General features: G+C 43.3%; 2 protein-coding genes across 2 annotated transcripts; both read left to right on the forward strand.

The window, feature by feature from the left end:
- Positions 1 to 7,517: 7,517 nt before the first annotated feature.
- Positions 7,518 to 9,218, forward strand: fgfbp2a (fibroblast growth factor binding protein 2a; the record flags this gene model as incomplete). The annotated part of the gene is made up of 2 exons (XM_083652280.1): positions 7,518 to 8,176; positions 8,707 to 9,218. The coding sequence occupies one exon, from the start codon at positions 7,518 to 7,520 to the stop codon at positions 8,166 to 8,168; it is 651 nt and encodes a 216-aa protein (XP_083508406.1). The 3' UTR covers positions 8,169 to 8,176; positions 8,707 to 9,218.
- Positions 9,219 to 16,523: 7,305 nt separating this feature from the next.
- On the forward strand, positions 16,524 to 17,829 carry fgfbp1a (fibroblast growth factor binding protein 1a; the record flags this gene model as incomplete). The annotated part of the gene is made up of 1 exon (XM_083651868.1): positions 16,524 to 17,829. A coding segment is annotated over one exon (423 nt), but the record flags the coding sequence as incomplete, so codon positions are not given.
- Between the last annotated feature and the right edge of the window lie 6,182 nt (positions 17,830 to 24,011).

Below are 24,011 nucleotides of genomic sequence, written 5' to 3' on the forward strand. Positions count from 1 at the left end.
ATAACTGATGTCATACTTAAACTTGACTGACGTCACGGGCTGATCAGGTTATGCGAATATGGCGGCCTTCTGATTGAAATTTGGTATGAAACCTCACTATCTGCATTTTGTAATGAATTTTTTTTAATTGTTTGCAAGCCACTGCCATTGCTAGAAAAATGTGTGGCTCAGAAATAAACAATTCTGCGCATCATTTTTGTTTATTGCTTCATATCGTGATTGTATCAACTCTGGAACCCCATATGCAATATGGGGGAATATCTTGAGATTAAGATTAATTAATTGCCCCATCCTAAAAAGTAACATGAAAGTGTATTTTCTGAAACTAGACACACTGATTTGCTGAAAGCAATGCATCCTTTTTTATCTATAATGTGTGTGAGTTGTTGGGTGCATGGTGAGGTGAGAACTGGATGATTCTATCCAAGCGGTACAAATATAGAAAGACAGGTGGTTCCTGGATGTATTTTTGTGCTTAATATAAGGAAATTTAGCATGACTGTTTTTTAATGTCTTTACAATATTACAGGACAACCGGAGTTTGCCATCTTTGCTACAAAGTTGCAACATTGCAAATGACTGGTTGCCTTTCAAAAGTATGTCACCATGATAGTTTGACAGATACGCTCTTTCTTAAAGGGAACATCCACCTTCAGATACTCTTACACTTAGATATCAACTCTTATATTTAAGTTAGTGATTTCCTACATTTCCCAGAATGCCTTTTGACAACCCCCCAGAGAAGGGGCCTGAACTTGCTCCATTCAGCTGTGGGTTATATGTGTAGGTGGAGAGAGAAATAGCGATAGCAACAGTTGCGCAGGAGTTTTTCCATTTGAGAACAAGCAGGAATCTAGCCACTAAAAACTCAAAACCTAAACTGTCTCTTTTCTTTTTTCCAGATTTTTTCCACCATTTTCTCCCCAATTGTACTTGGCCAATTTCCCCCCCTGCTGCCCCGGTCGCTGCTCCACCCTCTGCCGAAAACTAGAACCATGCTTCCTCCGACACATGCGCAGTTGCCATCCGCTTCTTTTCACCTGACAGCGGGGTGCTTCACTGGCAGGACGTAGCACGTGGGAGGATCACACTATTCCCACCAGGTCCCTTCCACCCCGAACAGGTGCCCCGACCGACCAGAGGAGGCGCTAGTGCTGCGACCAGGCCACATACGCCTAATCCGGCTTCCTACCCGCAGACACAGCCAATTGTGCCTGTATGGATGCCCGACCAAGCCGGAGGTAACATGGGGTGCGAACCTGCGACCCTCGTGTTGATGGGCAGGGAATCTACCGCTACAGTACCCGGACCCCCAAAACCCAAACTGTCTTGTGGCTGCACTGCATTATATCTCATATCTTGGAAATATCTTATTAAATATCTTTGTTATTCGCGGATAAGATATATAAGAAAAATGCACCACCAAACAACAAAATAGACCTAAGAATAGCTGTTTTCTTTTTTTTTAAGTGTTAAAGGGTTGAGAGTGGATTTTCCCTTTGCGAAAACAAGGTCAGAGCGTAACAGTTTAATATCTCCTTGACAGGCAGATCTCTCCTTAGGTAATTAATTGATTAACAATAATGCAAACTATCATGTTGAGTTCACTAACATGACATTTTAATTGATATCTTTCTTGCTTTCATAGAGGCGATACTTTTTAAGTGGAGAACCGCTTTTTCAAGCCAAATCCTATTTTTACTGTAGGTCTCAGGTCTTAGTGGTATCAATTATTTGCTTGTTTTGTTTCAGAGTTTTAACCCTACAATAGCTACGGATACATTTGACACTATGGAATGAGTGAATTCAAGAGCTATTTTTTATTTTATATTGATTAACATGTCTGATGGTCACAGGTGAGTGAGATAATGTTCGATTCTCACGAACCCATTGGGCAAGCCAATCCGATGATCCCGCCCATCTCCCTTTATTGTTTACAGGTTAGATGTGCGTCCGCAGCTACAGTACTGTCAGCGTAGTAAAGATGGTCAACGTTAGACAATCTGTTCATGGGACAAGTGAGCGCTGTCAATCAAACGGCAGAAAGCCAGTACCTACAAGGTATCCAGGCACACTGCAAAAAATAATATCCATCCTGACATTTGAAGTTTGTGTTTTAGGAGTTTGGCTGATGCTCACTGACTCTTATCAAGTGCAACAGCAGAAGAAGCTTCAGTTTCTATAGGCAACCAATTGGATTTGATCTTGTGTTGAGGCTTACATTTTTGACTTTACATAGAAATGAGTAAGAATTAAAATTCGCAGTTTGGTGAGATAAACTAACTTATTTTCAATACACTTTTATTTGTTTTAATATTTTTAATAAAACAGGCAATGATTGATTTGCATTGAAAAGAAGTGAAGTTTTCTCACTTCATGGACCTCTTTCTCATGGCAGCCATTTTGACTTCCGTCCCTCACACTTGAGCAAGTAAACCTAAAATATCCTAAATTGGACATTTATCTTTTTCTCGAGGGATATATGTTCATATTTTAAGGTAATTTGCCCTGCTATTAGAATTTAGACCAAGTAGCTAGCTAGTCTGCTAGCTAACTTAAAGGAAGATTTTGACGATTTTCAACCAGCTATGTATCATTATTGTGTCATTCGCTTGCAGAATCTCCTCCAAATGACGTAAAACAAGTCGATTCTGCCAGCAAGCAAACGGGGTACTCCCACTACAGGCAATATGAAGGGAAGGTAAACATTATTCAATTAATTTGCATAATATGCAAATGAACAATGTCGGCTGTAGCTCAGGAGATAGAGCGGGTCGTCCACTGATCGCTTTGGATAAAAGGTTGGTGGTTCGATTCCCGGCTCCTCCAGTCTGCATGTCGAAGTGTCCTTGGGCAAGATACTGAACCCCAAATTGCTCCCGTTGGTGTGCCAGCACCCTGCGTGGTAACCTGCCGCCATCGGTGTGTGAATGGGTGAATGTATGTAACGGCGTTGTGTAGGTGGTACTTGCAGCAACCCATGTTAAGGGCTTGCCCAGGGGTGGATTCGAACTGCCGACCCTCGGCTTGGGAGACCGGCATGTTAACCGCAACGCCAAGAGAGCTAGCTCCCTTGGTGGAGCTGATTAACATGCCTTTATACCTGGGGAGTGAGTTTAACCAATCCACTCGGGACTCACGAGGAATCCGCGCTGATTCAACTCGGTTACAAGTACATACTGACTGTAAAGCGCTTTGGATAAAAGCGCTATATAAATGCAGGCCATTTACCATCTGCCATATATTATACTACGGACATTGTTATGATACAAAGCTGGTTGAAAATCGTCAAAGTGACCCTTTAAAGTTACCTGCTAAATTTGAGCAGGTGTTAGAGGCTAGTTCAATTCAATGTATTGTCATTAACAATTTGCAGGTACATAGTAACGAAAAGGGATCACTAGCTAATTAAAGTTTTATATATATTTTTAAATGCAGTATTTTACATGCCAATCTTCTGGGTAGAGGCTCCCCTGAGTTTGGCATAAATACCCATGGCCAACATGCAATGAGGTCAATTGCTAGCTTTTCAATTCTGTGGGAAATAAGATTATAATACCCAACACTTTATTCAGTTGTTAAGATGGCCAGTTTTTGCAGTGTACAGTGTATCGTGTGCACTTTCACAGGACTATCACAGAATCAGTGGTGTATATCAGGGTCCGTTTGACCCATTGATACCTGATGCAGCATTTGTGTGTGTATCCCTTTAAGACCGCGAACCGCGTGGTCTTAAAGGGATACACACACAAATGAGGGATATACATGCAAATGCTGCATCAGGTATCAATGGGTTAAGACCCATCGTGGGGGGGAAATGTATGATCATGACACACAGTTTTACTAAGTGCTTAAACTAGATATCTTGTATCCTGTTTGGATGCCATCAGGACAGGTACAATGGTAACTGGTTTGAAATGTGATGCTCCATAGTTGAGCACTGATGGAGCCACTGGAAAGAAACCTTTTTTATGTGGTGATGAACAGTGTACAAATTGTGAATAAACATTAAAATTCAGTTAGTTTTTTTCACTGTCGTTCTTATCAGCTTTCTTTAGAGGTTCAAATGCCTCTATAAATGTTTTTTTATGAGAAAATTCTATTTCGATTTTTGAACAAGCAGTATTTCACAACGTGTTTGGTATAATAGGTTTGTATTTTTGTTTTTACATGCAAATTTATTTTGTGCCATTGTGTTATGGCACAAAAATACATGCGCATTGATTTTGTGCCATTGTTGCTATGGCACACAAAGTGCATAATGAACTCATAGGGAACTCTTAAGTGAGTGGGACACGTGGGTGTGTGTTGGCAGAGTGTGCTGTTACTGAGCATGTGTAGTTGTGTGTTCATAGAGAGGAAGCAGAATAACATGTAATTGTGTGTTGTTGAATCAGTTCTTCACATGTTGATGACAGTTTGTTCATAGGCTATCTTACATAAGAATTTAACACAAGACCGCACATTCTTAGGCGATGCTGCCACCGCTGGCCAAAACCCCTGCTGTGCTGCATTACTGGTCAGCTATTTTCAATAGGGGATGATTATCTTCCTCTATAAGCTTGCTTTGAGGTTTCCTCTGTGACCAGGCAGTATGTGAATAAACACCACCGGCAAAAACCACATGGTGCCAACACACGCCTCCTCCTAAATGGCCTTGAATATGAAACAGATGAAGACAAACTGGTCAAAAACAGAAGAAACGGCCCAGAAAAATATAATTTTTATTGTGTTTACTTTGACATCAAATGCTCAGTTGGAGTGGCTTTGCAATGCATGGTTATTTCTAGGGATTTGACAAATAATCCATGTTTATTCACTGAGTTATGTAAAAGTTAGATTTTGAATGATCTACCTTTCAGCTTGATGGGTGGAGCAGCCAGGGAACTCATTTGATGTTTAGCCAAGGACAGGAGCTCAGCTGAATGACTTCACTCCACAAGGATGAGCCACTCCTACTCTATTATGCAACCCGGTCATCAGAATAAAATGTTCTGCAAAACCACGAACATGTTAAATCTCAGCATTTGTGAACCAAAAATAGCCTATGTTGCAGATCAACATTTCAACAAGTCCTCCAACCAGTGGAGCGTTTCCAATGTAAATTTGAAAACGTGCAACTAAAACAACTTGGTTAAGGTTTAGGTTAGGATTTATTATTATTATTATTTCTGATTCCACCCCCCCATTTTCTCCCCAATTATACTTGGCCAATTCCCCCTGCTGCCCCACCCCCTGCTGCCGATCTGGGGAGAGCCATAGACACACATGCTTCCTCCGATACATGTGCAATTGCAAGCCGCTTCTTTTCACCTGACAGTGGGGAGACCGGCAAGACGTAGCACGTGGGAGAATCACGCTGTTCCCTTCCGCCCTGAACAGGCGCCCCCACCAACCAGAGGACGCACTAGTGCAGCGGCCAGGACATACCTCATTCCGGCTTCCCACCCTCAGACACAGCCAATCATGCCTGTATGGACGCCCGACCAAGCCAGAGGTATCACGGGGATATGAACCTGCAATGCAAAGGGTTAACAGGGGTAGGCAGGGAATCTACCGCTACACTACCCGGACTCCCAGGTTTAGGTTTGGGTTAGGGTTAACAAAAATGTTAAATGTGCCTTACAGTTGAACTTTGAACAGCCAACCCCAGTCTTCAGTGTTTAAGGCAAACCCCTGACCACAACGGCCTTACTGGGCACCATGCTATTTCAATAGCAGACTGTTGTTATTTAGCCTATACAACCGCTATAGAGGTCTAGGCTATAATGTTCCCCGTATCTAGAAATGTTGATATGCAAGGTATTTTTGGTTCAGCACCATAACTCCTACATTAAATTGCTGGCTTGCTGGGAGAAGCTAAGCAGGTCTGACTGTGGTTAGTCCTTGGATGGGAGACCATGGTGCTGGAAGTGGTGTTGGAGGACTAATAGGAGGTGCGCTTCCCTCTGATTTCATGAATAATATCCCTGTTTCCATTGCCCCAGGGCAGAGACAGGGACTCTGTCCTGTGAGTGAGCAGCACCATCCTTCTGAGACGTCCAAGGTCCTGACTGGGTCATTAAAGATCCCATCGGCACCCTTCGCAAGAGTAGGGGTGTGACCCCGGTGCCCTGGCTAAATTCCTACACAGGCCTTCCTTCAATCATGGCCACCTAATCATCCCTCGATATCTAATTGGCACATTCAGTCAGTCCTCAACTCTGCACCGTGATATCTGAAGTTTGGTGGGCGTTCTGGGTGCTACACATCGGTGGTGGAGTTGAATTCCCTCCCCCATAAACACACACCCTGACATATAAAGCATTTTGAGTGCCTTGAAAACACTATATAAATCCAATCAATTATTATATTATAATCATCATAAACATTGAGAGTCAAAGTATTTGCGGTTTGCAGGAACATATAACATGCCAAAAAAAATCTGGCAACTGGGGCTGTCAACATAATTTGTGGCATGGACGTAAAAGTCTATTGGGTATTAATGAAGTTCTTGCCTATTTTGAGCCTCTGACTCAGAGAAAGTGGTGGCTTTTTAGACTGAGGATGCAGTCTTCTGTGTTTTTGAACGTCAGGTCAGGTCACTTTCAGGGGGGGGGGTGCAAAATGGATCTACAGCATCGCATAAACCCTCTAATTCGTGTCTAGTAAAGCTCAAGCGCCTCCGGATGTGTCAATTACTGCCCCCCCCCCCCCCCCCCCACTCACAATGAGACCTTTTCCTCCACATGGGATTGATTGCCTGGGAAATAAAGCAGCTAAAGACAAGTCCTAACCCCCCCCCCCACACACACCAATCTGGCACTCTCTGGCCCAACAAGCATACTGCTACATACATGCAGTCTGAACTCACCAGTCTTGTTCTTCCTTAATTGGATAATGACTTACCCATGTGAGAGGAGCCTCTGACTCGTACTTAGGTTTCTCTCTCTCCGTGGCTGATTGTGCTTATGTTTGGAATGGGAAATGATAGGTTCTGCTTGCCTGGTTGTGAACCTCAGCATGCCTTTTAAAACAAGCAGGAACTTGACGGGTACAGCTTGTGCACTCGCTTGAGTGTATTCTGAGACACGGCGGTGTGTTTTTATTGTTGAGATGCCCTCAGCAGACAGGAGAATTCTCGTTTTATGTTCCCCTCTGGAGGCATCAGCCACTTTTTGGGGTTAGTTTTTAAGAGAGTTGTTCTCCTGAGATCCAATTGACAAAGTTGAGTTGTCAAGGAATTTGTTCATGAGTTACAGGCTGAACTCTCATTATGTAACACCTGGGCAAAACGTGAGCAATTCAGTGTCAACCCCACTTGGGTTTACGTGTGGCTGTGTGCACCAGACAACCACAACTGATGCTGTCACTGCTGAGGGCCTCCTGCCCTCCTCCTCTACAACCAGCTTATTTTAGTCTGCCTCCCCCCAAACTGAATTCCCTCTTTGTGAGCTCAGCCAATAAATAGCAGGAGGGACCCTTGGCTCGTGCAGTCCCTCTCTCCTCCTCCCAAACTCAGCATCCCATCTGGAACCATGTGGACTCAGGCTCTGCTGCTGCTGCTCTCCTGCTGCCTCTGGCCGGCCCAGGCCCAGAGCGACACTGGCCGGAGGCAAAGCATCTGGGACGACCCCATCAAGTTCAAGACCAAAGCGGGGGACTCGTGCACCATGATCATCACGGGACACCGGGACTTCACCAGGCTGCGGCTGTCCTGTCAGAGCAACAGGCGCTCCTACTGGTGCGAGTACACCGGCAAACCGGACACCTGTCGCCCCTACAGCAAGAACCCTCGGCACTACTTCGTCCAGATGATGTGGGGCCTGAGGAAACTGCAGAACGCTTGCCAGGCGCCCAGGGAGATCAAGCCCCAGATGTGCAGAAAGGCGACCGATGAGTCTCGGATGGTCTTCCAGGCGGCTTCCATCCCCCGGACAGAGACCATCCGGCCGGTCAGGCCTGTGAGGCCAGAGCCACGACCCGTACCTACAAGGCCCGAGCCACGCAGAAGAGCTCCCACACCCTCTGCCCGGGTCGCGCCACCACGCGTACGAACCACGAAGCCAGGCACCGCCAAGCCCACAGCACCCGCCGTCAAGAGCCACGCCAAGAAGATGGCTGAGCAGTATTGCTGGAGGTCACTGCAGGGCGTCTGTGCCTACGTCATCGGCAAGTTTCGGAATTAGCGAGGAAGGTGAGCAGCAAACGTCATCTTTAATCTCATGAGACTGATTGGGGAAATTCATATTCACAAGTCTTTCAAAGTCTTTTTGAATGATTTTATGTTTTTAATACAGTCTCTGGAATTATGTAAATGGTAAGAAGACATGTATCTGCTTAATTTGGTTTAGTGCTGCCCTTATTTCTACTTATTTGGTTTTAATTACATTTTTGTTTTGCTTTTTGTTTTTTTGCCTTTTGTACTTTTTAAATTGTAAAATGCATAATATAATAATAATAATATTTATATATAAATACAGTACAGTGTCCTTGAGTTCGAGAAAGGCGGAGTTCGAATTTATTATTATCATTATTATTATATTGATCATATATAAATGTTAATTTAAAAATCCCAAAACAATGAAATAACTGAACTGACTGCCTCCAGCACTATTTTGCACACAAAAAAAGGGGGGGTTTGTTCTTTTATTTGCTCAAGATATTACTGATGCACATAATTTTCAATTACATATATGCATTTCCCCCTCTGTTATATATTAACAGATTTACAATTCTGATGAAGAGAACTTCAGAAGTCTGATTGGAGGGGATATCCAGATGAGGAGAACTACAGCGTCCTCTGCAGGGTAAAATATGGTACTGCCAAGCAAACCCCTGGCACTACTTCACCATGAGCCTTGCATGTACAGTATGTTCTGTGGAGAGCCATTCTCGTCTGAAATGTTTGGTAAACATCATTCCATGTATCACAACTGGGAGAAAACTACTACCTGACTGCTTTATCAGGTAGCCTATGAACAACTGTTTTGTGAAAACTGTATATAGAGTAGTAGGCTACTGAATAAATCTATGAAATGGTACAAGTTTAGCCTGTGACAGGGGTTATGCAGCTCCACACAGCTCTTTAAACAATATTGGACACAAGCCAGGTGTCATTTGCTTATGTATTTATGTTTGTTTACTTGTATGTATTTGCATCATCTAAACCAAGTGTTGAATATTACGCTGTTGTGTTGGCGAAAGACAAAGGTTTTTGGTTTGATCCACAAGGCAAGTAGTTCCACTACAGGTGTGTTTGAGAAATTATGAATGTCAGATTTTTTTTTTGTATGCAATGAATAAACATTGGTTCTTAATTTCTGTGTCAGTAAGCTTCATTTTGTTGCCTTTTCCTAATGAAAAAGACTATAGGCCTACCTATTATAACCAGTGATGGGCAAGCTACTTGGAAAATGTAGTAAGCTAAGCTATCAGTTACTCTCGATTAAATATAGCTAAACTACATTGAAGCTATCCCCAGAGAAATGTAGCAAGCTAAGCTACGAGCAACATGGCAAAAGCAGCTTGCTACATCAAAGCTAGCCTACTTTTTTTTCTCACATTGAATCAACTTCATGTCAAAGAACAACTTTCCACCAAACAAATAGGCACTTGTTGTCCGTCATAATGGAACTGGAAGTGCTTTATTGGCTACACAGGCACACTTGACATATGCAATGTCTCCTCCTGTTTAATCCAAACCCCAGCAGAAATCTCCACTGCGTGCTTTGCTCATGGATTTTCTCTGGCAAGTAGCTTGTAGCTTTTGCGGGAAGCTACAAGCTACTTGGGTCTATAAATAGCTTAGCTACTGAAAAAGCTACTTGGTTCAAAAGTAGTGAAGCTACCACCAAGCTACTGAGAAATGTAGTTAAGCTATGTAGCTTCGCTACTTGTAGCAAGCTACTGCCCAACACTGATTATAACTGTAACAAATAATCCTTAACACTGTGCCAACCAACCCCATGTATGCCAAATTGTCAGTGTTGGGGAAGCTACTTTGAAAGCATATAGCTTAGGAAGGTACCAACTACTTCAATGTGGAAGTAGTTGAAACTACAGCAAAGCTACGCTGGGAGAAATGTAGTTCAGGAAACTATAAGCTACGCAGAAAAAGTAGTTCAAACTACTTTATAAAATAAAGCATTAAATTGACAATGTACATGTGAAAGGAAAGAGAGAAAATTGCTGAGAAAACCAGTCTTAAGAAGTCTGAGATGGTGGCACAGAGGCTTAGCTTGATGCCCTGCAGTCATGAGTCCTTGATGACTTTTGAGGTTGTGGGTTCGAGTCTCAGTCAGTTTTGAATGAAAGCCAACCGACTCTACTTAACTATTTCTAAATGGACTAAAAGCTCAAATATAGCCTTTTCCAGATTTTGACTTATAGCCAGGCACTTCAAAAATCAGTGCGAAATAGAGCATCAGCAGCAGTGCCTTTGTGGTTCACTCACTATGTCAGCTTCCTCCAGAGGGTGAGGTTGTGTGTTCTAAGCTGGGATGTGTACAATCCAAACTTTCATCTGTGCTGTTTGAGACAGCAAGGTTATTTGTATTTGAATAAAAGTTGAAATAGGCGCAACAATCTTCTTTTAGTTTGCATTACACTTCTAACTAATTTGAGGATGTTAAAGTGTTAATATAAATGTTCTTCAATAAACTATACTGCAAAGGAAAGTTCCTACAGTGGGTTTTGCTCCCTCGTCTTACACCTCCATGACACACAGACAGAGGCAGAGGAAACAAATAATTTTATAAATATTTATATGAAATAAATAACATTTGTAAAAACCCACGTATTTGTGCTTTTCTGAATACCGGGTTCAAATCCAGCCTGTGGGCTTTTGCTGCATGTTCTTCTCTCGTCCTCTCTCTCTCTCTCTCTCGATACATCTGTCAATAAAGCATAAAATGTCTGAAATTAAAAAAACATAAAGGAAGAGCTCTTATCTTTGTTTTTCACCATTACATTTTAACTTCATGAGACTTTATGAACCCCCCCCCCCCCCCCCCAGTCTATAGCTGCATGTGGCTGCGTGCTCCTGCAGGGCCAGCCCCTCCCCTCCCCTCCCCCCCCCCCCCCCCCCCACACACACACACACACACACCAGCTTTATGTTGATTGACAGCTGAAATTTAAAAACAGACAGGTCAAACTTTTTACAGCGGGATTTTGGCCGAAGTCTGTTCTCTCTCTCTCTCTCATTGTCTTTATATGTCACTCGCTCAAAGGAAAGTCAGGCTCCCTTCAGGTACTATCAGTTAAATTCAGATTGGGATGTGTAGTTTACCATGTACAGTAAGCTTCAGTCCTCTCACAGTAACCCTGGTACAAATCCAGCATGCGGGATTTTGTTGCATGTTCTTCTCTCTTCCTCTCCAGCTTTATGTTGATTGACAGCTTAAATGTAACATTTTTTAAACCAGACAGGTCAAACTTTTTACAGCGGGATTTTGGCTGTTCTCTGTTCTCTCTCTCTCGCTCACTGTCTCCATATGTCACTCACTCACATGAAAGCCATGCTTCCTTCAGGTAAAGTCAGTACATTCAGCTTTGGGGGTGCTGGTGGTGGTTGCTTAAACCTGTGCGAAACCTCTGGTATCACTCTGCATTTACTCTTTAGGCTTTAGGGCGAGATGTCACAATAGTGTACTGGAAATGTCTTCGACCCAGTAATGTTATTTCTTATTAACTTTTATGATTGAAATGTCATATGTACAGTATGCCTAGTGGATGAAATTCAACTTGGTTGCTAAGAGTTGCATGTTGGGCAATTTGAGTAATTACCATAATGAGCTAATTAATCGCCAAAACTGGAAATTAGCATGAATTATATAAATAGTGAGGCTGAAACCAGGAAATTGTTGTTGCTTTTAATCAATTTAGAAAGGTGATCTAGAGTCTAAATTGATGTTTGGAAGTCCAGAAATTAATCTCTTGCCATAACCGAGTTTAACTATTTCTAAATGGACTAAAAGCTAAAATATACAGTAGCCTTTTCCAGATTTTGACCTATAGCCAGGCACTTCAAAAGCCATACAGAAATAAATACAGTCATATAGAGAGAAATACAGGAACAGTGGCAGTTCCTTTGTGGTTCACTGTGTATGTCAGGTGCTTTCAGAGGGAGAGGTTGTGAGTTCTAACCTGGGATGTGCACAGACTGAACTTTCCTCTGTGTTTTTTGAGGCAGCAAAGTTATTTGTATTTGAATAAATAACAATGTTCTTTTAGTTTTTATTACAAATCAAATTAATTTGAGGATATTACAGTCGGCTGGGCGGTGCTGTAATATGTCTCCTCCATCGGGAATTGAACCAAAAGTACACCTGTCAGGTAGTGATAGGGACACAGCAACTCATCATGCTGAGCTATAAGCCTTTTGGAGTTCACCTTCTGAATTCTACTCACTGTGTTCACACTGACAACAACACAGAGCATAAAGAGTGAGATAGGTTGGAATTGAACGTGAGCAGCTGTTGATCAGACTGACCTAGTCAGAGACTGACTAGACTCCTCCATCAGATTATTTCTATCAGTGTTCTAACTACTGATGATGATAAAAAAAATAGCATGACTGGTGCTGCCTGAGGTATGGGATTGAACAAAAACTCTTCGAACATCACACAACATCCACATGTTTATCTGAGTGAGCTATAGCACACTTTCCCTAGTAATGCTTTCATATTGTAGCTTTAAACCTTGATCTGTGACTGTTGAAGTAGATCTGACAAGAAGGAGATAAGAGAGGAATATATGTGATTTGAAAAAGAAAGTTGTGCTTCACATTTAGGAAGTTCTTTATCGGACTCATGAGCCTGAAAATCTTCCGTAAATATCCTGCAGTCTTTTTTTTAAGATAATTCTTTTGGGTGTATTTCTGCCTCGGCCCTCGGGTCAGATCCTCCGTCATATGTGCGAGCCACCTGGTAGCACAGGTATGAGAGGATGCACAGGTATGCATGGTATCCTGCAGTCTTTGATATGTCACCTGGACCAGATCTTTCCAGGTACTAAATCGGCTGGGATCCAGTAGATCTGGATGCTGATTGAGCTGTGTGAGGTCACCCAACAGGTTTCCTCAAATCAGGGAGTGGTGTCACAGTGTGTGTGTGTGTGTGTGTGTGTGTGTGTGTGTGTGTGTGTGTGTGTGTGTGTGTGTGTGTGTGAGCAGGCCATTGTTCAGAGGGCATAACGAGAAAAGCTCTGTTCCATCTGTGAGCTTCTGTCAGCCCCACCATGTTTGGGGGGGGGGGGGGGTAGGATTCTGTGTGGGGGGGGGGGGGGGGGGGAGTTACCCTGGCCCATTATCAAGCCGGCTTTATTTTTTCATATATCTCATACTTATTGTTTCTTCTTTGATTGAAATAGTAGCTGCCGGCATTAAAGATGATTCTTTGGACCCTGCTCCTGCTCCTCCAAAATCCAAACTGCAATACTTGATGTGACCATTGGCTGTCACCATTGCATCAGTTTCTATCAGTAGTGATTTCATGCTGCAGGGACATCTGTCCTCTTTCAAGATGTTCATGGGTCGATTTATCTCAGCATTCAACACCATAGTACCCTCCAGGCTGGTATGCAAGCTCAAGGACCTGGGACTTAACACAGCAATGTGCGACTGGATCCTGGATTTCCTGACAGACCGCCGCCAGGTGGTGAGGGTGGGCAACCTCACCTCCTCCCCACTGACCATCAGCATAGGAGCGCCCCAGGGGTGCGTCTCCAGCCCCTTCTGGTATGACCTCTACACCCACGACTGCGTGGCGACTCAAACCTCTAACACCATCGTGAAGTTTGCAGACGACACAGCAGTCGTGGGGCTGATCTCGGGGAGCGACGAGACGGCCTACAGAGAGGAGGTGGGGGCCCTGGAACAATGGTGCCAGGACAACCACCTCTCTCTGAACGTCTCCAAGACCAAGGAGATCATTGTAGACTACAGGAGGGGGGGGGGGCGCACACCCCCCAATCACCATCAACGGCACAGTGGTGGAAAGGGTGGACAGCTTCAAGTACCTGGGAGTCAATATCCACCAGGACCTGCCTGACATGGGCCGGCCACACCGCCACTGTCGTCAAAAAGGCCCAACAGCGAATACACGGACTCAAGCGCCTGAAGAAATTTGGGCTAAGGAAAGAAATCCTCAGGGACTTCTACAGAGGCACCATTGAAAGCCTGCTGACTGGCGGCTTCACCACCTGGTACGGGAACTGTACCACCATGGACCGCAGGGCGCTACGGAGAGTGAGACGCGCGGCACAGCACGTAACAGAATGTGAGTTGCCAGATCTGCATGAACTGTATAAACAGCGGTGCCTCAGGAGGTCCCTGAAGATCATCAAAGACACAAACCATCCCCACAACAGCCTGTTCTCCCTGCTACCCTCAGGGAGAAGATACAGGGTTCCGAAAGCACGCACAAATCGCTTGAGGAACAGTTTCTTCCCGCAGGCCACGAGACTCCTTAACATACACAAATAGTGTAGTAGCCGCACTGTACCGTACTGTAGCTGCTACCATTACGTATGTCTAACGTTTAATTGTATGTTTAATAAGGAATATGCTATTTGCACCTGTATGTCAAATACGCCGAATTTAAAATGCCGAGTTTAATTGTATGTTTAATAAGGAATATGTTATTTGCACCTGTATGTCAAATACGCAGAATTTAAAATGTTTAAGCACGTCTAAAGTATGCACCCGACACGTGCACCTATGTGCAGTGAATATGCCACTGTCTCTGACTTGTCTTATCACTATACTGCCTTATGCTTGTTGTGTCTCTTGTTGTTTTTGCACCCATATGCCCTGTTATATTTGTTATATTTGTACTATTTGCACTATGTTGTAAACGGAGTCCACAGCACAAGAATTTCACACGTGATACTTGTACCATGGAGTGACAATAAAAATCTTGAATCTTGAATCTTGAATCTTATCTTTGGCATGCTGTATTGACAATACCCCCCCCACCCCCGTGAATTCAAAATCATTTAACAATGAAAACAGCTGAGTCATTTGCATTTGCATTTTGTAAGTAAATGCCTTAATGTTATTTATGTGATGAAACAAATAATGGAAGTCAGGCAGCCTGCCAATGAACGCACTGAGGTAGGGTAATAATGTTCCAATATTTCTAAATAAGTCTGGTAACTATACGACTATACGATACTATAAGCTTCTTAAAATGTATTTATCCTATAAATTGAAATTATATATAAAAGTGCATGAGATGTTTTGTGTGTGTGTGTGTGTGTGTGTGTGTGTGTGTGTGTGTGTGTGTGTGTGTGTGTGTGTGTGTGTGTGTGTGTGTGTGTGTGTGTGAGGGGAGGGGAGGGGAGGGGCTGGCCCTGCAGGAGCAGGAACTCAGCCACATGCAGCTATAGACTGTTAGGCTCGGCTCTCAGGTGTCACACAACGGAAAACCGCAGTTTACAATCTCAAAACTACAGGTAAGTTTACTAAAGTCCATTGCTTTTGCTCTAGGACCAGTGTGTCAGGATCAATAATGACATAAAAATAAATAATAATATTCCTATAGTGACTTATTAGTGTTTCTGTGATACTGAATAGTTAGTCTACAGTGACTTGATCATACTTGATGGTATTTTTTTAAATCGCTTATCACTCTAATATTCTTATAGACACTTGTGTGCCTATGGTAATCAATATCCTTAGTTTAAAGTTTATAGTGAAGTTATTTTATATGGACTATATCCCTATATTGATTTGTAGTGTGTATGTACTATCTTCAATAGTAAGTTCATAATGAACTTAAAACTTATGACATTGTTTTACCTCCTGTGGCATCCCTATAATATATCTATAGTGTCACTATAGCGGGGGGGAGGAGTCAATAGTGTGTTTAATGGCTTTTTTCTTTACATCCTATGATATTACTAATATACTATTCATATTCATATACAGTAACCATACTATAGGAAGTTCGAGTAAGGTTTCACTATCCCTATAATATTTCTAGGGAATTATAGTGTTAATATACTTATCTCATGGTACTTTATGGTACAATGGTACTTCTTGGTTTATCACTATACTATTCAATGAAAACTATCTGATGCTATGGTTATTCTTTTGTGTCTTGTGCTTTGTTTGCTTCCTTGTTTATTTTGCCATTTGTTCTGTGATTGATTGTTGATTAGTAGACCTAGGCTCGGCTCGGCTCCTTTTAGACTTGCTGTTTGATTAATGGCTATTCGAAATAAATCAACTTGAACTGAAGTAAATGGACTTCTAAAATCAATAGCAGGACTGCAGAAGTTCTCATTAGTAGTAGGGGTGGATTTGAGGTAACAGATCTGACTCCCAGTTTCTCCTCTTGCAGGTTGTTTTTGGAGAGGTGTTGGTTTCCATGGCCGTCCTGACTCATGTAACCGTCCTGCTGCTGTTGGCCTGCATGTCCCAGCAGCTAGCAGCTCAGGGGCGGAGAGGACGCGCCGCGGCCCGGGGCAGAGACAGGGACGGGGGGCAGAAGGAGGGCCGGCACCCCAAGTCCGTCGCACCCCTGCCGGTGAGGGGGGAACTGGTGGCCAAAGACAAGTCTCAGTGCACCTGGGTGGCGACCGGCGACCAGCTCCTCACGCTCTCTGTGAGCTGCAGGAACGGAGAGCGGCGCTTCAGCTGCGAATACGTCGCCAAGCCGGCCGCCTGTCCGCAGTACGCCTCCAACGGCAGACTCTACTGGAAGCAGATCGCCAGAGCGCTGAAGAAGCAGAAGAAGCCGTGCCAGGACACTGGTGCTGCGGTCAGGGCGGGTGTGTGCAGGAACGCCCCCGGTGATGCCCACTTCAGGTTGGCCGCCCCCCCTCCCTCGCCCCAGCCCCGCCCCACTGTCAAAGCCTGCAAGCCTGATAACAAGAAGCTGGCGCAGGAACACTGCAGCCACTCCTGGTCGAGTTTTTGCACGTTTTTCTTCACCATGGTCCAGAACGATGACTGCTGAGATGAAAAAAACAACAACACATTCTCACTCGCAACTCGTCAAATACTGATGTTTGGTCAAGACCCCCCTTGGCATCACATTTGAACGCCCTGGGTAGCCTACCCCTTTTCCATAATTTTTCGACGTCATCTTTTTCGTCACTTTTCGAAGCCACGAGATCGTAACCAACAACTTGTTACGTTATGGTTAGGCAACCAAAACAACTTGCTTAGGGTTGTGGTTCGGGTTAGGCGTAAATAACAAAAACGTTAAATGTGATTTGCGATCGGGCGTCCAGGTAGTATAGCGGTAGATTCCCCGTCTACAACACGAGGGTCGCAGGTTCGCGCCCCCGTGTTACCTCCAGCTTGGTCGGGCGTCCATACAGGCACGATTAGCTCTGTCTGCAGGTGGGAAGCTGGGTTAGGGTTATGTGTCCTGGTCGCTGATATAGCGCCTCCTCTGGTAGGTCGGGGCACTGTTCGGGGTGGAAGGGAACTGGTGGGAATAGCGTGATCCTCCCACGTGCTATGTCCTGCAGGTGAAAAGAAGCGGCTGGCAACTGCGCATGTGTCGGAGCAAGCATGGTGCTAGTCTACCAGCTCTCCCCAGGTCGGCAGAGGGGTGCAGCGACCGGGGCAAGCAGGGGGAAATTGGCCAAGTACAATTGGGGAGAAAATGGGTTGGAAATCGGAAAAAAGTGACTTACGATTGAAATGTAGACTTTGAACACGGTGGGGATCGAACCCCGGTCGTCGGCATCGAATGCAAATCCTTAGGTCCATCTGGCACCCTGGTCACCGTTTTAGTTTATTGTTACACAGGCGTCAATTTCAATGCGTTACAAAGTGACGCCAAAGGGGTCCTGACCAAACGTGAGTATTTGACAAGTTGGGAGTCACATCGCTGCTTGGCTCATTATAGACTCTTGGTGCTTGGATCATTATAGATTCTTGGTGCTTGGCCAACAGTTCCTTGATTCCCTGCTCAGTATTGCACAGTGTAAAAAAGAGAACTTAAAAGTTTATGCCCTACTCTGATGCATGTCTCTCTCTCTCTTTTTTACAGTGCCTCTACCTCTCAATAAATAGTTTCTATATTCTTTGATATTGCTCTGTTTCCCCCCTCAGAGTATAATTGATAAATATTCAATGAAGCTATAGCAAAATATATGACTTATGTGACTAATATGACATGATATGATATGATCAACTTATGATAATACTGCATGGACTGGCCTTGATTGTTCTCACACAAACACGCACACACGCACGCACGCACGCACGCACAAACACACACACACACACACACACACACACACACACACACACACACACACACACACACACACACACACACACACACACACACACACATGCATCCCAGCCCATTTGCCCTGTCAATTATGCATTTAGCCTCCTTACTATTTATTTTCATATAGAGAATGTTTCACAGCATCTATATTTAAAACAACACAATGTGCTTAGTTTTAAAAAGCAGTTTGGATTTGGATGTGTGGGGTTTTCCTTACTTCTTGCGTTCTGAGTCCCTGCCCTCTCAAAATGTAAATTGTGCTGAAGGCGTGCATTCGCCAGGAGATTAGGAGTTTGAGCATGTTGGGGAATGGCACAGCAATTTAAGCAGAGGGATTTTTTTTTTAGAAGACTTAGCCTGCATTCCATGGCATCGACATGCTTCTGGTTCAGTGGTTCCACACTGCCTGGGCCAAATGTTTCAAACCTCATTTCGGTGCAGCAGTAGCTTGTCAAAAGCATTGGGTAATCCTAATGAAAAGAAATACTTGGAATCTAAAATTGAAGATTTAAATCTTCCTTGCCTTTGTGTATGTCGGTTTTTCTGTCTTTCAGATTAGACGTGCATTACTTCCTGATCAGTGTGTAATTAACTACAAATAGTTTGGCCGACGTTAATTGGTTACTCTACTGTAAATCTCATTGAGTGACCTTGAGAGACGATTCCATTTTGAAATTTTCCTTTCATGTCAACAAGTGTTAGCTGAATCTATTAATTGATGGAATGCATTTGATTGTTATGAGGAGGCTTTTAATGTCACTTGATCTTGTGTCACAAATTATTCCACCTTCAGGGTCGCCTTTATAAGAGCACTTCAAGTCCTTTGAGTGGCTGGGATTACTTGGCCAGGATATTTACGAAAGCTATTCTGGGAAATGTATGGAAATCACTCACTGAAATAGAAGTAGACGAGGCAGAAGAAGTCTTTCACCTGCAATCATTTTTATCACCAAAGATGCCTCTGCTACAACCCATCCTTCAGACAAGCGTCTACATGACATACACACATTCTCCACACTATACAACCACCCGACATATTCTGCTCCCTTGCAATGGAAACTATGTCCAACTGTAAGAAACATGGTGAATTGTGGTCTGTAGGCTATGTCTCAATGACGATGATGATAATGATAATGATGGTGGTGGTACTACAGTCTGGGTGAGGGGTTTGAGTCCCACATTAATAATAATGTACATACTCATTTGGGTAAAATGACATATTTTGTTATGTTTACAACATTGTGAAGCGATAAATCACAATGTAGCAAACACATCGTAACAAAATGACCAAAATCATTTTGATTTCAGTTATAATTGCTCATAGATATACTGCAAGTGTATCCACACAGATTTTAACCAATATAATTTCTGTCCCTGCTGAAGGTAATATATTATATAGACTTGTGCTCTTGCCTGAGTCTGGTTACAAGCATTAATATGTAACATTTCAATGTAGTATTAAAGTCAAGACAAATGTATGTATCAAGTGTTTTGTATACATGTATACATAAAACATAATCATAAAACAATAAACAGCAAGAGAACAAGCTTGACTGTGTGTGTGTGTGTGTGTGTGTGTGTGTGTGTGTGTGTGTGTGTGTGTGTGTGCGTGCGTGCGTGCGTGCGTGCGCGCGCGCGTGTGCGCGTGTGTGTGTGTGTATGCGTACTTCATCTGTTATTCATTAATCCTATAGATTCCAAAACCTCCTTTGGAATCCCTCTGCTGTCATTAAGTTATGGATGAACCCTGCATAAATTAGATGTAAAACATGGTTTCCTTCTCCACTTTGCTTAGTAGGAAATAAGAGACAGAGGAGCTTGTGGTGTAACACAGGAGATGCATGATGGGGTTACAGAGGTGATTTGATTTGATGTTGAACAACACAATGACAGTTGATTACAGTTAATTCTCTGTTGGGCCTTTGAAGATGTAGTCCTACACCAATTGGATAAATCCATACATGTAAGTAATCCATACTCCTTCCCATAGGCTACTACACTCCTGCAGCCTATCAGTCATGTGTTGAAGGTGTCAGCAAGCGTGACGTCACCGGACGTCACAGCAGCAGCAACGACGGAGGAAAGAAGAAGAAGAAGAGGACAACAATTTAACTAAACAAAGGTAATCAATAAATCTCAGTCAAATCAAAATACTCATTAAATCATTGAACAAAGGAACAGCAATAACTATAACAAGCACCTGCAACTGACTTAAATAATGCATCTTTTCATGGAACGATCAAGCAGGGAATAAAAACACTAAAGCAGCATCTCAGGAGACAGAGGGCAAATGGATCTGAAGCCTAATCAGAGCCTGTTAACTGTCCAGGTGTGTCTGGTTTGGCTGAGGCTTTTAGGCTATGTTCACACAGCCATCCTTAGTGCTTAAATCTAATATTTTCCAGTGACTCAGGTCAGTCTTTTTCATGACTGTGTGAACAGTACAAGTCACACTGAAAGTGACTTTTTTTAAAGACGACCTGGGCTACTTTCAAATGTGGAAAAACATCAGATTCGAATCTGATGTTTTGGAATGTGACTCCGGTGTGAACAGACATCTGACTTAATGCTTCAATGTGACTTTTACGTCATTCCAGTGCGACATTCATCACTATTCTGCACTGGCGGGAGGAGGGAGGACAATCAAAGATTGTGATTACAAACATGGAGGACAGCTGCGAGGGAGCTAATCAGTGGAGGGACAGTGAGGTTTTAGACCTTGTAAGTATTAGCAAGAAGTAGCAGCTATTGCTCCACAGAAAGCCATTATTAAAATGTTGGCTCTCTTTCTCCTCTTCCTCGCTATCTGCTCCCGTATTCGTGGACTTCCACTGCACAATAACTTGTAAATTAAACTGTAAACGAACAGATGAAACAACATCGTCAGCTACCACCATGTTTACTCCGGTCTTCTTCCGGGTTTACGTAGAACAGCAGTGTGCTGCATGTAACGTTATTGTTGTTCTGCGTATGCGGGTCACTTCAGGGCCGTGACCTGTTCACACTGGAGTCTGATATGGGCCACTTTTAAAAAGTCTGTGTGAACAGCCGCACAAAAAATCAGATGTGAGCAACAAATCAGATTCAAGCACTAAGGTTTGCTGTGTGAACGTAGCCTTAGACAAAAAACCTTTTTCTCGCGGCCAATAGACCCTTCTCACGGGGGCCATTTTGTGTCGAAAAGGCAGGGTAAACAGACGGTCTTGATGTGATACTGGGTTGCTCTGAACACTCTTTGACTCTTCCTCGAGCCTTACAACAAGCCCTCATGTTCGGTATGGTCATAGCAAAAAGGGTTATTCTGAGAGAGTGGAAATCAGTTTCCCCTCCTTGTTTCAAGAAGTGGTTAAATGACATGGTGTCCTGTCTATACCTTGAAGAAATTCGGTATACTCTGTCCAACACTCACCATAAGTTTCTCAGAATATGGGGACCATTTATTGAACATGTTAAAAATGAGAGGAGGAGTCAACCTGTGGCTTAATTTTGCTCTGTTTTGTACTGAATGTTGAACTGCTGGGATTTAATCTAACCTGAACTTTCCTACCCGGTCTCTGGACTTTCCTCGACTCTGCACGGATTTTTGGTTCTGTGGACTCATTCTCGGGTCTTCAACAAATCTGTGGACAAACTGGACTTTGCACTACTCTATGGACTGATATGCATATGAGCACTTTTTTGATATGGCAGTTGTCTTGTTGTTGTTTGTTTGTTTTTTTGTTTTCTTTGTCTTGTCTTCTGTCTGATTTTGTTGTGTTAAACTCAAAAATGCTATAAATAAAATACATAAAAAAAAGAAAAGGCAGGGTAAACACAGGGGCAAGCAAAACACTAATGAGGGTTTCCAACTTCCATGATTGGAATTTGGAAGAAGTTACCCTCTTCCAGCAGTGAAACATACCTGGTCTAATGGATAAGGTGTCTGACTTTGGATCAGAAGACTGAGGGTTTAAGTTCCTTTGTGGCCAACTACAGCAATTCCAGACATTTCTATAAAAGCAGCAGCTATAGTATGTGATTGTAGTTGTCCGTTTCTAACCACATGGAATTGATCTTATTTTACACAGTATTGATAAGCAGCATACTATACACAATTGTTACAAGCCTATTCTGTTTTACAGCTTTATTTTTCACCATGATTGTGTCTATTTAATCTGTAGGCCAATTTCTGCTTATTCGTATTTCTTTTTCCCTGCTGATCACATTTGCTGTTGTGGCATTCTAATTTCCTCCAAAGGATCAATAGAGTTTCATATCATCAGTGTGGACAGCATCACTGCAGAGCTTGAGGGACCAAATCAATTTAACATTTCGGATGGCGCCCAATTGATAACCTGTGACGCACACTCTCATCCTCCCATCCTATAGTCTCACAAGCCAGACTGTCTCTTCTACATTCTGCGAATGCAGCTTAAACAGTCTGTAATTCACGCCCACAGAACATGGACAAAGGAAGTTGGGGGGGGGGGACGCTTCAGACCGGAGGAAGTTCGAACCGATGCATCCCCCTATCATCGCTCATTATTTCCCCCATTTCCCTTTCCGTTTTGACCAAGTTTTCCCAGCTCAAAGTACAGACGTTTTAGGCGAAAGCATTTGAAAATTGCAAGAGCCAGCCGTCTGTTTTAAGAGACTACCCTTCATATAACATCCAAGCTTGATTCCAATGTCGGCTAGCACAAAATGTCACTACAACCATTATTTTATTTTAATTTTATTTCTATTCTTTCACGGTTTGCCTTATACATACATCTGAGAGTATGTGCACAACTTGCCCTGACTGCACCTAGTGACAATGGGTGCTAGTTTATCCAATTTTATTTCTACTAGGGTATCGGACCCTTCGGGGCTGAAACCCTAGGCTCGCCCGCTGCGTGGGCTCGCCGCATGCAGCTCGGTCACTATGCGACCTCACCTGCTTTAATTGCATGCGCATCGCACAATTGCTCAACTTCGCATCACTGATGATGATGACATCACTGTCACGGATGATGTCACAATGCCTATGACATCACTGATGATGTCACAATGCCTATGACATCATCAGTGCCTATGACACCATCAGTGATGTCATAAGATGATTTTGGTCAATAATGATGTCACTGATGAGCTCACTGATGATGCCATAGAGATTGTGACATCATCAGTGTGACAAAAATCAAAACAGACAGACAGACAGACAATGCCCACTTGCTCCCTTTTACAGTATATAAAAGGATTATTGTGTTTTTCATTGTTGCCTTATGTACATCTGAGTATACATATTGTTTTGAGATTATGCACCGATTATTTGCTGACGTCCTGTAATAGAGCCCCCTAGCATGAGAATTTCACACGTATTTACTCGTACGACGAGTGACAATAAATCTCTTGAATGGTGAAGAATTCATTAACTTCCCCGGCTTAACATACCGTTCCTTATTGGCTCTTCTCTTCGCCCCATCCGGGCACATAAACTCATCATAAGCACTCATTCACTTGTTAGTTCACTACACTAGTTAGATCCCCTAAAGATGTATTCTTTGGTCAGAGGCGGCCTTCCTGTGTGGACTTAACAGGTGGCCTGATGGCTCCTTCCTCCTGATTGGCTGAGAAAAGTGGGCCTTGGTCAAACTAGTGCCCTCTAGAGAGAGAGTGGTGTCAGCGGAGGACCAAAATGCGAGACTCATTAGCCAATGAACAGCCAGGAATGGGTCTTGCGCTACTTTTGCATGCTAAAATAAAGCTGATAATGTACAATTTGATTCAAGGGATGAAAAAACCTTTCAAAGC

The sequence above is a fragment of the Poromitra crassiceps genome (assembly GCF_964638095.1).
Source record: "Poromitra crassiceps genome assembly, chromosome: 15".
NCBI classification, from domain to species: domain Eukaryota; kingdom Metazoa; phylum Chordata; class Actinopteri; order Beryciformes; family Melamphaidae; genus Poromitra; species Poromitra crassiceps.